Here is a 17,854-nt window from a genome sequence, read left to right as displayed (position 1 = left end):
CAGCTTTTGTATACTAATATTTGCATGTACAGTAAATGAAGTGAGACAAATATATTTGTGTAATTGTAAATGTTAGCCCAAACCTTTTTCTCGTGCAGTAGTGCTCACATTTCTTTGTTCAGCGGTTTTTAAAGTATCAAGGCTGCATGTCAATGTTATTTTAATTCCCTGAAAAAGCTCAAGTCTAAAATGATGAAGTCTTATTTACTGCAACATTTCGATAGTTGACACCAACCAGCATGCCAAGTCCTCACTTCTGATCGTCACATTTACTGCCCCCATTTCATCTGCTGCCGCCGAGCTCCTGACCCCAACATGAAGCCCACCACCTCATGGTTAGCAACTGCACCAGTGAACCCACATTCCCATCAAGCAACTTGGAGAAAATCAGCTCACGTCCTTTCGTCCATTTTCTTTAACCACTTCTTCTTTCCAGGTCGTGGGACAGCTGGTTTTCCAGCAATCGCTGTGCAAGAGGTGGGGGGACGGGACACCCTGGACAGGTCTCCAGTGCATCACAGGGACAGAGACACAACCGTTCACACTCTCACCCACACCTAGAGTTCATTAATGCAGCATCCATGGATGAATGTTTTTGGTCTGTGGGAAAGAACTGGAGCAGCCGGAGAAAACCCACTTCAGCTCACATTCACATCTATGAAACCATTTACCTGCTTCGTTCTTTGTCCGCCCTGGACAGTGTTTTTCATTCAGTTATTGATGTGTGAGTGAATGCTGACTCAGCGTTGTTTACCCGTTTAGATTTAATTCTTACTTACTTTTAATTTTTACGTACCACTCTGCTCCTTTTAGCTACGGCTTTGCTTCTTTGAGCTTTATAACTATTATACTGCTTTATTTAGCTTTTAAAATTCTTTTCTATTCCATCTGTTTCAGCTCATTTTGCTTCTTTTATTTACCATTCAGCTTCATTTAGTTGTTAATTACAGTGGCTCCTTTTAGCCTCTGCTACACCTTTCATAGCTTTTGTTTTTGTCCAAGGTCTCAGGGCGAAGAGGAGGAATTGGAAATACCCTCTGTCAGTCCGTCCATCCGTGCATGTTGTGAGCACCAGTTGAAAAATAAGTGAGGTACCAACTTCCATGTTGGTGTGTGGATTAGGCCTGTCACGATAACTAATTTTGCTGGGCGATTAATTATCTCAGAAATGATTGCGATAAACGATAATATTGTTTGAAATGGTCAAATTTAAGATGATGGTTAATTTTTACATGTAGTACCTTTTTGACCACTGGATGGCAGTATAAGACTGTTTGAACCGAAGGATGGATAGTGAGGGAGCAGCAGCGTGTCTCTTTAAGAAAAATGGGAGGGAGGCCCCTTGACGTGACATGGCTGTCTCTCTCTCCTGTTTTTTGCTTCTCAAAATGGCGGACACTCAGTGTGGTTTGAACGCTTTCACATAGCATTTTTCACACAAAGCTTTTAATAAAAAAAATCTGTAAACAAGTTCTCAGCTTCTTTTTGCAAAGAAAAAACAACGTTTTACACGAAGGCACGGGTTTCAACTGTGAATTTTGGAGCTTTGATGGTTTTTTCCCCGAGGTTGGCCTGTTAGCTTAGAAAAAAAAAATAGAATAAAAAATAAAAGCTACACAGTATAACTCCTAACTGAATATCTTGCACCAAAACATTTAGGCTTACTCCCATTCACCGTTCAGTTCCAGTCCAGAGAAACACTCATATCAAACCCCTTAATGATGGGAGACATTGGCAGATCGCTTGTCTCCCTTTAGCTTCTGTTCTACTTGTTTTAAGTTTACCAACTCAGTTTCAATTATTTAGCAAGTCATTCAGCGTGCTGCATTCAGGATACTTTTTCACAGAAATCACAATTCTTCTAGTTAAAATGACGTTTTACGCTTCAGTCAAACATCTGGGCACATCTACTCACTCATATATAATGGGAATAATTATTCAGTATTTAGACTACTTCTGTAAATGAATTTAACATGACCAAAATCTAGACATGATTATATATTATAAAAACATGTTACCACACCATGACTCTTTCACATTGTTATAATTATTTTATTAAATAAACACAGACTGTTTTATTTAGGCACATACAGATTGAGGATGGATAATCAACCGACAGACATTAATCCAACTGTAGACTAGTGCAAATGATGACACTCCCGAAGACAAAATCATTGCAAAATGAAAACTTTTAAAATGACTGGATGAATTGCAGTTACTGTTCCTGTAGAGGAAAAAACAACAACAAAAAAAAGTTGATTAAGTCCAACTTTAGACAATGCATTTGTACAGCGTTATGATTTTAGATGAATGAAATGATAATTAAATTGTTAAATCTGTATAAATTCAACTCTAAACCAGTTGTGATCATTTTAACTACAGTATTTTTTGTCGTTTTAGGTTCTGTTTCCTACAAAGCTGTAATTTAGGGTAAGAACTGATTTAAATTAAGAGCCAAATTTTGACCCGACCAACCTTTTCACTCCTGTGCAGCAGATAATGTGACCTCAAGTCGCTCTGACAGTTGGCATACGCCATGCCAAGCCCGACTCCAGAGCCTAATGAAATCGGCCATGTGCGCCCTACAAATGAGAAACATACTTTACATGTGCCCAGATGATAAGGTGAGCATCTTGTGTCTAAACCATGCTGGGGTTTGTAAGTAACAAAAAACACAGGTTATAAAATACTAAATTACAAACTCCTTTAAAAAAACGTGTGTGATGGAGAACAAATCATTCCCTTGTGTTACGTTCAGCTGCGTGTCTCTGTATAGGAGAGTATGGTATGGTATGGTATGGTATGGTATATAGTTTATTCATTTTAAAAAAGTACAAAACAATTCCATAACAATATAAAAAAAGATACAAAAGATTTAAAATGAAAGGCAGCAGAAAGAAGAAAAAATCTTATTATATCTGCCCCTTTTTACAAACAATTATTTCAGACATAATAGTTTTCAAGTAACAGAACAAAATGAATAACTTTCTAATTTATCTAATTCTAATACAAAACACACACTAAGCTACTTCATATATACTTTTTTAACAATTCAGTTTTGATTTTTTTCTTAAATGTGCACATTGACTTGGCATTTTTCACATCACTCTCTAGACCATTCCACAATCCAACTCCTTGGATTGAGGTAGACCTTCCCTTCAGACTAGTTCTGAATTTTGGTTTGACAAATATCTCTATCCCCTTAAGATTGTAACAACTTTGTCTTTTAACAAAATTCCTTTGGATATTTAACGGTAATGTGTTATTTTGAGCCCTATACATAACTGATAAAATACTGTAATCTACTAAATCATGGAACTTCAATAACTTCAGTTGATAAAATAATGTGCTTGATGGGTGACAGTAATGCTTTCTGGTGATAATTCTTAAAGCTCTTTTCTGTAAAATAAAAATAGGTTTTGTAAATGTTTTACACGCTTTCCCCCAAACATCAATGCAATAGATTAAATGTGGAACAATGATTGTGTTTTACAACATGTACAGAGCTTTATCATTTAATAATTCCCTGACTTTGTATAGTACTGCAATAGATTTAGATATTTTTGTTCTTACAGAATTTATGTGATTTTTCCATGTTAGCTGTTCATCAATGATTACACCCAAAAATTTCATCTCATTAACTCTACAAATCTCAACACCCTCAATTTTAAATGGATCATCAACAGTTCTCTTTTTGTTGCTAAATATCATGTATTTAGTTTTTTCTAAATTTAATGATAATTTATTAAGTTTAAACCAAGTTTGTATTTTATCAAATTCTGTCTTCATCAATTCCAACATCCGTTTTACATCTTTACCCAAACAGAAAAATGTGGTGTCATCTGCAAAAAGGACACATTTGAGGAGTCCTGATACATTCACTAAGTCATTCACATATAAAATAAATAACTTTGGTCCAAGTACAGAGCCTTGAGGAACTCCACAAGTGATATTGCACAGGTCAGATCTTACACCATTTATTTGTACAAACTGCTTCCTATCTTTTAAATAGCTAGATACCCAGTGTAATGCTTGTCCTCTTATACCATATTTATTTAATTTTTCAAGGAGAATAGTGTGATCAATAGTATCGAATGCTTTTTTTAAAACAACAAAAATACTAACACAATACTGTTTTTGATCGACAGCAGTAGTTATTTGTTCCATTATTTCCATGAGAGCCATTGATGTAGAGTTTTTTGCTCTAAACCCATACTGACTGCTACTTAGAATGTTTTGTTTAGTAATAAATTTATCTAATCTGGTCACAAACAGTTTTTCTAGAATTTTTGAGAATTGTGGTAATAAGGATATTGGTCTATAATTATTGAACACACATTTATCACCATTTTTAAAGAGAGGAACTACCTTTGCTACTTTCATATTGTCTGGAAATATTCCTTTTGAAAATGATAAATTACAAATATATGTAAACGGCTCGATAACATAACTCATTATGTCCTTTACAAACATCATATCCATGTCCACCCAGTCTTTTGATCTCTTATCTGTAAGATTTTTTACAACATTCATTATTTCTTCTTTGTCAGTTCCATTAAGAAAAATACTGTTGTCACAACTTATAACTGAATGTTTCACATTATTGTCTACTTTTGGTATTTTAGCTGCAAGGCTTGATCCAACGTTCACAAAATGATGATTGAATCCATTTACAATTTCATTTTCATCATGGATTTCATCGTCATCCTTCAAAAAATATTGTGAAATACCTGTTTTTGCTTTATGACTTTTCAGAACACTATTTATTACTCGCCATGTAGCTTTCATATCACCATTGCTTTTATTTAATAAATCACTATAATATTCCTTCTTGTGTTTCCTTATAATCGCTACTAATTTATTTTTATACTTCTTATATTTCTCTTCAGCCTCTTGTGTTCTCAATTTCAAGAAACATGTATACAAATAATTCTTTTTTTTTTACAAGCATTTCTCAACCCTTTCGTCATCCATGGTTGGTCAACAACATTTCTCTTTGTACAATTATTTTGCACACAATTCTTTTCATACAGAGCTCCCAAAATATTCATAAACTCATCATATGATCTGTTCACATCATCAACATACACGTCTTTCCAGCTTTGTTTATGTAAATCATCTTTTAATTTGTCCAATGCTTTTTTTGATGTGTTTATTGTTTTTTCCTTAATTGTAATTTCTTTTGTAATGCTTTGATCATTTTTATAAATCATGAAAACTGGTAAATGATCACTCAAATCACTCATTAAAATACCTCCCATCACATCCCCATTTGTTACATTTGTGAAAATATTATCGATTATTGTAGCACTATGAGTTGTAATTCTTGTTGGTTTTGATATTAACGGATAAAGATTTAAACTACACAATGAATTTGTAAATGTACTGATGTTATTTGAATCTGTTTTATTTCCCAGGTCAATATTAAAATCTCCACAGAAAAAAATGCTTTTATTAAAACTCATGTCCAATAATTGTACGATTTTATCGGTGAATATTTCTATATTTGATCCTGGAGATCGATATACACAACTTATCAATATGTTTTTATCATTCTTGTTTATTATTTCTATTGTTATTATTTCCATGATGTTATCAACAATTATTGACATTTCATTAATTAATTTACATTTTATTTCATTTTTAACAAATAGAGCCACTCCACCACCTCTTTTGTTGCTTCTGTTCACATGATATAATTCATACCCTTCCATGTGAACATTAGTTGTGTTTTCATCATTGAGCCACGTCTCCGACAGAGCTATTATTGTAAAGGTTCTGTTTAGCTGTTTTAAATAATCTGTTATTTTGGATATATTTGCATTTAAACTTCTACTGTTAAAGTGAATAATAGAGAGACCTCCATTTGTTATATTAATGTCATTAAACTGTTCTTCATTGTAATATTCACAGTCTTTTATTTCAGGGAAAAAATTTGTATCAATCGCATCTTCAACATTGTATATTTTAAACTCTAAATCTTCGTATGTTGTCATGTTTTAATGTATTTGTTTGTTTTATATTTTGTTAATTTCTTGTTTGTGAAGTTATATCGATGATTTATTATCTGTCATCTCCTGAGCTCATTTTAGTTTTTCCAGATCTTTCAGGTCTTTTATTATCTTAGCCTGAGATCCTTCCTGTAGTTTGATCCAGATGTTTCCATTTCTTGTCCAAGTTGATGCTATTTTTTTCTGTTTTTTTTAACAACCTTGCTTCACGTGCAATATTTCCATTTTTTTTAGTTAGATGTTCATTTATGTAAACATTTGTTCCCTTCAGTTTTTTTGCTTGCATTATCACATTGTTTCTTGATTTCCTGCTAATGAACTTTATGACTAATGTAGAGTAGGAGTAAGGAAGTGATTTTAAGCTTTTTCCAAACATCTGCGCTAAAAGAAAGGTTCAAGACGCAGAACAACAAATCAATGAAATTACTCACGTTTGAAGAACAAGACTGAAAAGACGATCCCTAATCCCAGCCCAGTACCTGAAACACAGGAGACGGTTAAACATGAGGAGCAAATGACTTGTAAGTTACTCTTTTTAAAAAGCAGCTACATGATCTGTAAGCACATGTTGTCTTGTGTGATGCACATATATATATATATATATATATATATATATATATATATATATATATATATATTCAGCAAAAGGTGAAGGCGTGTAATAAAGCTTTTGTCTGTGTTCAGGTTAACAAAATATCTTGTGATCTACTGAACAAATTCCAATGAAAGTTGCTGAAAATTATCTTTAAATGTACATTTACAAGTGAAAACTTTTGGAGTCAACTTGACTCAAGACGTCTGCCACAGCTAACTCACTTTAAAAGACACAAATGGTTTTAACTCAAGTCAATATGAGAGAAATTTGATGTGGCAGTAGCTGGCTTCATACTGTTTTGTTACACAATGCAGAATATTCACTCCTACACACAACACATTGTTGTATTTTCACCCATTTGTCCCCAAGTTGTGTTGTGCTATGGGGGGTTTACCATTCAAACAACCCATAAAGGTCCAGGTTTATTTCATTTCATGAACCCTGCCTTTTTCTGTAATTGACTAAAAATGACAGTTTGAGTATAGAGTCATCACAAATATGAATTAATAATTAAAATGTATCCATGTTTTGGGTGAATGATGAGATGCCAAACTCCTGTGACAATCTTTATCTTTTAGTGGAGCTACATATAAAAACTAACACTTTTTACTAAACGTTTCCTCTTGGTTCTTCTTACCAATGAGATAAACTACAAAATCTAAAAATAGGGAAGCACAAGTTTAACTAATAAGTCATATTTTACTGGTCTTTAGTTGCCCTTTGCAGCTAGCTAGCTAGTTAGCATCTAGCTCAGTCAATGACAGATGTGAAGTAGTGCTGTAAAATGTCTGGCTTTTTGTGTTTTTAACTCGGGGTAGTACTGTAACGTTACAAGCCGAAGACTCCTCTATATTTACCGATTTTAACGACACCATCTGCGAGGCATCGGTCCCACTTTTTCCCAAGTTCCTTCTCCGACATACTGACTTAGCTGCGATCCAGGGCTAACAGTCAAACGCTGCTCCGGTGCTGCCTTCACGTGTTGTCGGAAATACTCCATTCGAAAGAATTAAACTCGGAATTACAGCAAAAAATATAATATCATTATTATATTACTTCATTACTCGAATACTGTTGATATATTTAAAATAACTAAGCAGACAAGGAAATGTTTATGCTTTTATCACTTGAAAGCAGCAGAAGGTTGATTATCCGAATATCACACTTGATAATTAAATATCGCCACCTTGCGGTAAGAAACTGAACTGCACAAACAAAACTTTGTATTCCTGTACAAGTAGTTTAAATTTATTTTATTTTACTCAAAAACACTACAGAATTGTACATTTATCACACATTTTTTTAACCAACACTGATTTCCTGAGATGACAAGATACAGTGCACAAGCACATATCAATTACACAAAAAGTTGTCATGTTTTGAAAAGGTTGCCAACAAAAATGTCCCATCAGCTGCTATATGTTTACTCTGGATCCAAATGTGAAAACTGATGCTGCTCATCATGCCATAAAACACAAAACCCTGTTTTGTAACTAGTAAATATGACATTTATAAATTTTCTATACTTCAAATTTATATAGCACATTTCAAAATTGCTGTTGGCAAGTGCTGCACACAAAACAAATAAAGACCGCACAAAACGCAAGAGACTATAACAACAACAAAAAGGACATAAAATAAAACCAATGCAAAAAATATCAGCTCTCATGCTGTAATAAAAGCCAGTGAGCTCAAATGTGTTTTCATACGACTTAAAAACACCAAGAGTTGATGACCGTCTAAAATGATGCTGGTTCTGCAGTTTAGGAGCTACAACTGAAAAAGTCTGATCACCTCTACGGACCAGCCTGGACATCAGGATCTAAGACATGGAGGAGACGTAAGGCTGCAGGAGGTCAAGACAGATACAGTGTCCGCCCATTAAGGGCCTTACACGTAATCAATGAAACTTTTTTAATCAATTCTAAAACAAACAGGGAGCCAATAAAGGGAAGTCAGCACCAGGGAGATAAGTTCATGCTTTCTTTTTAAAGGTCAAGCTGCAGCGTTCTGAACTCACTGCAGTCACGACAGGCCAGCCTGGCTAACACCTACTGTACATGTTGAGGCAATAAAAACACGACTCACCCCTTCAAAGTGATTAAACGATTTCACTAAAAGAATAAATGTTCTTACTGTAGAACTAATCTGTTCCTTTTCCACTTGGACCAAAAATAATAACTTCTGTTAGATTCTCATTGAAATGTTGAAATTCGGTGAAGCAATTGAACAGTGGTTTAACTGTGGGTGTTGCCTGCATAGAAATGAAGATATGGTAAATTTCTAAACGTGGTGGGGGTGTAGATGGAAAACAAACAAGATCTATCAATAAATCTTTGGGGAACGTGATGGAGATGAAACAGATTCTCACAGGCTAACAGATCTGTCACAGATCAGACCTGAAACAGTCAAACGTCAAGCCTTTGATACCATATTCAAAAAAAAAAGGTTTAACAAAAAACTACATTCTGAAGCTGAATACGTTTCAACGCAAGTCTGGGAGACTATCAATTCAAAAATGTCCGGGGTGTGCAGTCCTGGTTGTGCAGCTAGATTCACCTGCAGATTATGCTGGAACTTCTCGCCCCACACAATGGACCTCCTCTGTTTAAAAACAAAAGGTCTCATTTTTTAACTTTCAAAAACTTACAATGCAGCATTAGGCCTGACTCCCAGTCAGCTTCACTCCACCTTCAAACATGTGACCAAAACATCTCTCTCGTGAGCCAGACCCCAACGAGCCTCCATTGTGCAGGGCGAGTAGTTTCAGTCAAATCTGCAGGTGAATCCAAGTACCGGTACACAACCAGGCCTCTCATGCAGTTCTATAAAGCTTGGACACTCCAAACACTTTAAAATCGGTAAAGTCTCCAGGATGGGAAGCAAAACATCTTAAAGTTTTTATTTTTGATCATGACCTGGATGACTGAGAATCTTCACCAGCATATTTGATACATCGCTCCAGGCGGGAGGTGGAGATGTCGTGGTCAACTGCGTCAAAGGCAGCGGTTAGGTCTAAAAGCAAATGGATAGCCGAGTCGTCCGAATCTGTAGCTTCACGATATAATTAAAAACCTTCAAACTTGCAGTTTGTGCTGTGAAGGGCTTTCAAACCAGACGGAAACATTTCAAGAACATTGTGTGTGCGTTTGAAAAAAGCTGCAGCTGAATAAAAACTATCCTTTCTGTACTTTTTGATAAAAACAGGAAGTTTTGAAATGGGTCTACAATCTGCGAAGAGATAAATCAAGGTCGTTTCTTCAGCAACGGCAGAACTGCACGTTTAAAATCAGGCTGGAACGCCCGAACAGAGACTGCTGTTGAAAACGGCTTAAATGGCAGAGCCAACAAACTTTAAAACTTTTCTTTAAAAACAGTTTTCGTGGACTCTCCTTAGCAGTGAAATCTTTGAGAAGCAGCAAATTGCTGTTTCCTTGGCAGCGTGCACAAAGTCTCACATGTAACATAAATTATAAGCTAGTTTTATGAAATGGATGGCTACATTTCACTCATTCCAGATGTGTCAGTAACAGCAAGAGTAAACCCAAAGAGTAGAAATGATGTTCTTAAAGAGTGAGTCTGTCCTTCAACCAACAAAAGAAATACTCTTCTCTTTCCTCCAGCATTTAGATCAACATTAAACGTGTCAGTGAAACCCAGATCAGCCCATTACAAACACTTTTTTTTAACCCTCCTACTGTCTTTGGATCAAAATGAACCTCAGGCTCAGAACTGAGGTCATGTGAGGCATTTTGACCAAAGGGCAGCAGGAGGGTTACCTGGAATTCACTGCAAAGTTACCGCAGTGATCGTACATCAACTGTACATAATGACAAGTCTCATAAATACACCCACAGGGAAATCATTCTGTTAGCTACAATGATATGTGACTGAATTCAGTGTTATGTACAAAAACTGTCTTTCATTTCTTATGGACTCCTTTCCTTCTTTCCATCCATCCATCGTTCAGTCTGAAGCAGTTCCGATCACTCAGTCGCTGCCTGAGGGGAGTGTTCCCACACTGCTGCTGGCGTTGACGGCTGGTTGGTTTCTTCGGTCCCCGTTTTCACAGATCCCTTGCTGATCGCCAAAAGGTCTCGAAGCTCTCGGTTTTCAATCTGAAGGAGGAAGAATAACCAAAGATAACATCCAAATGACTTCAGGCGGTATAATCGAACTACAATGAAGAAACGATGTACAGAGGTTCACCAGTCTGCTAAAAACTGCCTCCAAAAACAGTGGATTATTTTTAATAATTTCAGAATAACGTTCCTCAATAGGAAATTGGAAATATTTTAGATGATCCCATCATCTACAGTTCATAATGACACCAAAAGATTTTAAGAATCTGAAGAAATCACTGAGCTCAATGCTCGGGATCTTCAGGCCCTCTGTTACTCTGTTCAGTACATGCTGGGCTCAGGAAGACTTGCACAAATGATTGTCTGTAAACACAGTTCAACATGTGCGTTAAAGTTCTTTCATGCAAAGAAGAAGAATACGTGAACACCAATGTCTTCTCTGGACTGAAACTAATTTAAACGAACTGAGGCAAAGTAGAAAACTGTTCTGTGGTCAGACAAATCGAGATGTGAAGATCTTTTTGAAACCACGAACGCCACATCCTCCGCACTGGAGGAGGGACCATCTTGACTTATCAGCACCCAGTTCAAAAGCCTGCCTCTCTGATATATAGGGGTGCATTAGTGCCTCCGGCATGGGCAGCTAATGAGCCAGGAAAGGCGCCATCGATGCAGAAAAGTGTACACAGGTTTTACAACAAACTATGTTCACATCCATCAAAAGATTCAGGAAAAAAAGAAGCAGGACTGTTGAACAGCCGGAGTCCTACAGACAACGAGACAACATTCCTGTCCAAAAACTCCAGCAGCTGATCTCCTCCGTTCCTAAACCTTTACAGACCGTTGTTAAAAAAAAAGAGGTGCTGCTTCAAAGTGGGAAACATGGGCCCGACCCAAGTGTTTGGAGATGTGCTGCTGCCATAAAATTCACAAATACATTTTTCTCTCCCAAGTATTGTAGTTTTATCATTTCAACAAATGACATTTTTCACTTAAGTTCTATTGTGAATAAAATAAGGATTTGTGCAATTTGCAAATAATTGCATTCTGCTTTGATGTACATTTTACTCTGCGTCACAACTTGTTCCCAGAACTGAGGTTGTTGCTGCCGCTGGAAAAATGAACCAAAGACGGGGCTTTACTGGTTCTTGTCGTGACTGTGATGAATTGGACTTTGATGATAGTACATGCAGCAATGGATGTCCTGGCTGAGGTTTGTACGCACGCATCATTTCTGATCTTTCCATCAAACAAAAACAGCATGATGGTATCAAAATGTTAATTTTTCTTTTTTTGGATAAGTGGATGTGATCAAAGCTTGTGAAGTTGCTCTCACTGTTCTTGTGCTCACCTCCAGTTGGGCGAGCCTCTCTCTTACAGAGCAGTAGTGCTGATCGTCTGCATGCATGGCTTTTCTCATCACCTGACCCATCTCGCATATTCGCTCCACTTGGCTTTGCACTTCCTGAAATCAGAAATTTGTTTAATGAACATATGTTATAAAACTTTAAAAAAAAAAATAATTGTATTAACTCAAAGAAAGACGGTTTACTTTAGCATGGTCTTGGTGAAGGCTAAGCACTGGTTTGGTGTCCAGATCCTTTTTTGCCATCATCAGCTGGAGCATCTGCTTGCGATATCGACCCATGATCAGTTCTAATGCGTACTGGTGTTCTTCAAGAGACAGCCATAATTCTGCAGAGACAGACAAAAGGAGTATATTACTAGCTATATCAAACAGAAATAATAAAAATCACAAAAACAGAAAGATTTTTACCTTTATTCTCCTGCTGTAACTCCTTAATTTGAGTGTTTTCCTGAATCAAAAGGATGTGAGGCTTGCACTTTGTAAGCTCTTGAATCTCTGAATTGTCTTCTGTGTGCTGAGAGAAGACGAAAGGAACAAGAAAATCACCAAACTTTCTTGAATTACTTAAAAAAATAAAGTTAGAGGCTCATTGATGCAACTCACACAGGTCCTAATTTGACTTGTGAAGGTATTTAAAAATGCCAGTAAGGTGAAGTGAAACATTTGCTTCCTGTTGTGAGTGATTAAAAGTAACTACACGACCCTGACAAAATGCCAATACATATTACAAAATAGTTCATTCAATTGGGTCGATTACAAAATCTGAATGTGTAACTATACTAATTTTTCATAACAAACAGACATATTTGTAGGTTTTCTTTAAAGAAAGAACGGTTTACTGAAATAGCTTGAAATAAGTGAAAAAAGTAAAAATAGGAAAAAAGATGCACTGAAGATCAATTAATGCAAATATTGATTTGAATCGTGTTAAAATTGTAAATTAAAAAAACTAATGAAACTGGTCTTGGAAAAAAATGGACATCAATAACTTATTTTGTTGCACACTTTGAGACAAGTCAAATGATTTAACTCTGAGATTTCTGCACCTGTCCAGAAGTGTTTTGGTCCACTCCTCTTGGGGAAACTGTTTCAGTTGTCTCACGTTTGAAGGGCTCCTGCTCCAGATGTTTGAGTTCCTTCCACATATTTAGATCAGAGCTAAGAAGACCAAGTTTTCTCAAATCGTGTCTCACATTTAGCTCCAGGATGCCTTGATAATCTTGAAGACTCGTTGTACCCCGTGCCAGATGCAGTAAAGCCTCCCTGGAACAGAACTGAGCCTCCTCCATATTTCACTGTAGGTTCAGTGTTCCCGTCCTGAGCTTTTGTTTTGCTCTTGCCAAAACAACCAAACTAGTTTTGTTTAATCTGTCTAAAGGACAGTCTCCCATAAGCTTTTTTTTTGGTTTGTCTATATGCCTTTTGGTAAATCTGATCTCATTTTTTTATGATTTACTTTCAGCAGTGGTGTCATCCTGTCACCAAGTCCACTTAGGCTCAAGCCACTGGGGCGATCTGACACTGATGCACTTTGACCTTGGAGTCCACTTCTAAAATAATTTTCTTCTTCCAGTCTCGTTCAGGGAGTTTGACCTTAAAACGAATATATGCAGCTGTACTAAACAATTCAATTCAAATTCAATTCAAAAATACTTTATTAATCCCAGAGGGAAATTATTTTGTTGTTATAACTCGTTATCCTCATTTCATTAAGAGATGTTTTAGATGCTGATGGCTGTAGACAGGAAGGATCTCTTTTAAAGGTCCATCCCACAGTGGATCCTAAGAAACTGGCTGCAGATGCCGTCCGATCCATCCACCCAGACTAGGCTGGCCTCTCTGTTCCCCTGGACTGTAGGACCGCCTGAATGCTGGGCAGAACTCCTCCCAGAGCGATGGCCACTCCTCCCAGCAGTCTGCTGAGCTCCTCATAGCTGTGGACAGCCAACTGTAGGTGCTGAGAGACGATCCTGTCCTTCCGCTGTCGTGAGCCATGTTTCCTGCTAGTTCCAGGATCTCAGTGGTCAGGCACTCGAGCACAGCTGGCAGGTAGATGAGAATGCGTCCACATAACATCCTTTTCAACTCATTTGAGATTTAGGGCTGTAGTTGAGATATTATTTGAGCTTTTGAGATGTTAATCAGCTGCTGTTGTTGTAGAAAACAGCCTTGTTGCCATGGTTACGCATCATAACAAATGTCCAAAACTTAAAAAGTTTCAGTAAAAATCCTTCCAGCTGCACATCATCCGATACCAGAGGAAACAATCATCCTAAAAATATGATTTACATCCAGAAAACCAGGAATTAAAGTTTCCAAAAGCAAAATCTCAGAATGAAACTAACAGAGCTGCTCCAACATGCAGCCACCTTGAGCGGCGCACTTCTAGAACAAGACAGAGGAACAAAACAGAGGAACATCAAGCTTATTGGGGATGGTCTTGTGGCTTTTACCATTAACATACTTGATAATTGTATTTATTTATTTATTAGCTCCTGAGTCAACTCTGTTCTTATCTTTCTGTGGTTCATCTTCAGTGTGATACACACCAGGAGACTAAGCCGCACACTTTGGTTCACCCTCTAAATAGGCAGACTAACTGATTACAAGAAAAGACACCTGTGATGCTGACATGGCACACTAGGTCAGATTATTTAAAATATTTTCTTGGTGTACCATTCTCTGAAATCAAGGTCAGCTATATATATATATATATATATATATATTATTTTTTTTTTTTTATTAAACTAACCCGCTGAACCGAGTTCCGAGTTCTAGAACTGCACCGCTCAAGGTGGCTGCATGTTGGAGCAGCTCTGTTACTTTCATTCTGAGATTTTGCTTTTGGAAACTTTAATTCCTCTTTTTCTGGATGTAAATCACTTTTTTTGGATGATCGTTTCCTCTGGTATCAGATGCTGTGCAGCTGGAAGGATTTTTACTGAAACTTTTTTTAGTTTTGGACATTTGTTATGATGCGTAACCATGGCAACAAGGCAGTTTTCTACAACCATCAGCAGCTGATCAACACCTCAAAAGCTCAAATAATATCTAAACTACAGCCCCAAATCTCAAATGAGTTGAAAAGGATGTTCTGTGGATGCATTCTCATCTACCTGCCAGCTGTGCTCGAGTGCCTGACCACTGAGATCCTGGAACTAGCAGGAAACACGACTCATGACAGTAGAAGGACAGGATCGTCCCTTGGCACCTGGTTGGCTGTCCACAGCGACAAGGAGCTCGACAGACTGCTGGGAGGAGTGGCCATCGCTCTGGGAGGAGTTCTGCCCGGCATTTAGGCGGTCCTACAGCCCGGGGAACCAAGAGGCCAGCCGAGTCTGGGTGGACGGATCAGACGGTATCTGCAGCCAGTTTCTTAGGATCCACTGTGGGATGGACCTTTACAAGAGATCCTTCCTGTTTACAGCCATTAGTATCTATAACATCTCAATGAAATGAGGATAACGAGTTACTACAACAAATAATTTCCCTCTGGGATTAATAAAGTATATTTGAATTGAATTGAATTTGAACCAAATTTCAAAAGCCATGTCTGATTTTCATTAATTTCAGTATTTTTTTTTTTTTTTGCAAGTTTCAAGTTATTTCAGTAAGATTTGTGTGTGTGTGTGTGTGGGGGGGGGGGGTGTAAGAAAAATTAAATTTACTAAACAGCTGAATGCACAAGCTCCAAGTTATTTCAATGTTTAGTCAATTCTTGTAAACAACCAGCTTTACCTTGTCTGGAAGAGCCGTCTCCACCTCCCTCATGCTTTGCACTCTTCCGCTAAGGGCCCCGGACTGCTCGATTAGTCCCTCAGCGGCCGTATCGTGCTCTTTTAACCTGTCCAGAAGGGTCCGGGCATCGCACAACACTTTTTCTAAAGTGCAGGCCATTTACTGAGAACTCTCAAGTCGTGACGGTAACGTAAGCTAGCTAGCAGCTTCAAAATACGAGGCTCAAATACGACTTCCGCTGGCTATATTAGCACAACAGCTCAAATCTTTTTACAAAAAACTACCCATACCGACGCGAGACTTCTTTAATATCTCACTGGTAGACTTTAAAACTAGACATAGAAATGAAAAAAAGTAATTACTCTTGACAACTTCGTTAGTTTCTGTGAGGCAAAAAAATAAAAAAAAGGCAACGTCACTTCCTGTGTTGCATCGAAGAGCTTATTTACTCCTGAGGCTCCTCCCTTCTTTGTTTGTTCTACGCTCCAAAATGAAACCAACAAAGAAAACGCGTAGATAATTACATACGTTTCCTTGTTGGTAACGTAACCAAGCCATCCCCGTTAAAATAGTTTAACCTAGGGAGAATTTAGAGTTTAGTTTAACATGAATGTTGGTTTGAGAGAGGAAACCAGAGTACGTGAGAAAACCCACACATGCGCAGTGAGAACATGCAAACTCCACCCAGAAAGGTGCCAGGCCGGGATTCAATCCGGCAACTTTCTCACTGAAAGGTGACAGCTTTACCAGCTGAGACATCATACCATCCGCTTACCTGAATTATTATTATTATTATTATTTTTTTTTTTTACAAAATCTTTAGGAAAAGTTAAACCCTGTTGTGGAACTGCATGACTTCACATCTGGTGAGGACTCAGGACCACAGTAACAGATAACCGTGGCTGGTCTTTCAAAGCTGACTCTTTCAAGCCTTCAATGAAACTGATCAGTTTATTAATCGTTTTCATGTAATGGCAAGAACACACGTCCATGTTTGCGGAGATTTTCTAATTAAATGGGTTTTCACCTTTCAAACGCCCTGCTTACAGTTAATAATGAGCATGGGTAAAGTCGCCGGTAACAGAAAAAACACTCACTCAATTGGTCGATTCGCATCTCTCTTTTAAGCTCCAAGTCGAAAACTTTGTAAAGAAACCGAAAGTTAAACTGGGTTTCTTTTTCAGAAATAGATCCTGTCTATCTCTGAATGCTAGGAAACACCTTGTAACTGCAACTTTCCTTCCCTCCATCGACTACGTTGACATTATTTACATGAACGCTCTCACAAGCACCCTGCAGATGTTGGACACTGTCTATCACGGTGCACTAAGATTCATAACTGGCTGTAACTACCGTACTCATCACTGCACCCTGTATTCACTGGTTAACTGGTCATCATTAACTTCACGCAGACTCTCCCACTGGTACATTTTCATCTTTAAATCACGTCTTGGTCTGCTGCCTTCATACATCTCCTCCTACATGTCTCTGCGTGAGTGCAGCTACAGCGTGCGCTCTCAGGACATTATTACCTGCAGTGTTCCCTCAGTGCGGACTGAACTAGGCAAAACGGCCTTCTCCTACTCCGCTCCTGTTTCCTGGAATATCTTGCAAAAAGATCTGAAGCTCTCGACCTTCACCTCTCTAAGTGGCTTCAAACAACTGCTAAGTTCATGGCAAAACCAATGCAGACATGTTCCTGTTTTTAGTTTTCTACATCACTTTATATTGTACATTGTAGCTGTTATTGTTTCGTTTTTTTAATATCATTTTCTTATTTTTCCCAATTGATATGCTTTTTTTTTATAATTGTCTATTGTTGTCATTATTTGTTAAAAAAAAAAAAAAAACAGGTCTCTCTTGTAAATGAGTCCCCAAGGTTCATTGAAACTAAGCTGTATAAATAAAGGTTGATAAAAAAAATTCAATGTTTGATTCATAGAACTTAAAGGCTTAAAAAACAAAACATTTCTTTATAAATGGTTAGTAAATGGACTGAAACTGCCGGTAATAAAAATCAGTGAAAAAACAGATCAACTACAAAGGAAGAAAGATCGTC

The 17,854-nt window shown here is 37.3% G+C and overlaps 2 protein-coding genes across 2 annotated transcripts; both read right to left on the bottom strand.

Moving 5' to 3' along the window:
- Positions 1-2,085: 2,085 nt before the first annotated feature.
- On the bottom strand, positions 2,086-7,565 carry micos10 (mitochondrial contact site and cristae organizing system subunit 10). Its single transcript, XM_037684369.1, has 4 exons — positions 7,464-7,565; positions 6,443-6,490; positions 2,476-2,582; positions 2,086-2,224 (listed from the first exon to the last, which is right to left on the bottom strand). Exons 1-4 carry the CDS (start codon positions 7,525-7,527, stop codon positions 2,216-2,218), a joined length of 228 nt encoding a protein of 75 aa, XP_037540297.1. The 5' UTR covers positions 7,528-7,565; the 3' UTR covers positions 2,086-2,215.
- A 2,446-nt stretch (positions 7,566-10,011) lies between these two features.
- On the bottom strand, positions 10,012-16,206 carry sike1 (suppressor of IKBKE 1). The gene is made up of 5 exons (XM_037684368.1): positions 15,796-16,206; positions 12,466-12,571; positions 12,241-12,383; positions 12,040-12,153; positions 10,012-10,724 (listed from the first exon to the last, which is right to left on the bottom strand). The coding sequence occupies exons 1-5, from the start codon at positions 15,952-15,954 to the stop codon at positions 10,593-10,595; spliced, it is 654 nt and encodes a 217-aa protein (XP_037540296.1). The 5' UTR covers positions 15,955-16,206; the 3' UTR covers positions 10,012-10,592.
- Between the last annotated feature and the right edge of the window lie 1,648 nt (positions 16,207-17,854).

This window comes from Nematolebias whitei, chromosome 11 (assembly GCF_014905685.2).
Source record: "Nematolebias whitei isolate Nwh7 chromosome 11, NemWhi1, whole genome shotgun sequence".
Taxonomy (NCBI): Eukaryota; Metazoa; Chordata; class Actinopteri; order Cyprinodontiformes; family Rivulidae; genus Nematolebias; species Nematolebias whitei.
Note: the sequence above shows the minus strand (reverse complement) of the source record. Positions and strands in the feature narration are given on the sequence as shown.

Coding starts and splice junctions, on each gene's coding strand:
- micos10 (XM_037684369.1), bottom strand. CDS start 7,527: ATGTCGGAGAAGGAACTTGGGAAAAAGTGGGACCGATGCCTCGCAGAT. Junction 6,491..7,463: donor AGATGGTGTCGTTAAAATCG/GTAAATATAGAG, acceptor CCTGTGTTTCAG/GTACTGGGCTGGGATTAGGG. Junction 2,583..6,442: donor TTCAGTCTTGTTCTTCAAAC/GTGAGTAATTTC, acceptor TCTCATTTGTAG/GGCGCACATGGCCGATTTCA.
- sike1 (XM_037684368.1), bottom strand. CDS start 15,954: ATGGCCTGCACTTTAGAAAAAGTGTTGTGCGATGCCCGGACCCTTCTG. Junction 12,572..15,795: donor AGACGGCTCTTCCAGACAAG/GTAAAGCTGGTT, acceptor GTCTTCTCTCAG/CACACAGAAGACAATTCAGA. Junction 12,384..12,465: donor GTTACAGCAGGAGAATAAAG/GTAAAAATCTTT, acceptor CTGTCTCTGCAG/AATTATGGCTGTCTCTTGAA.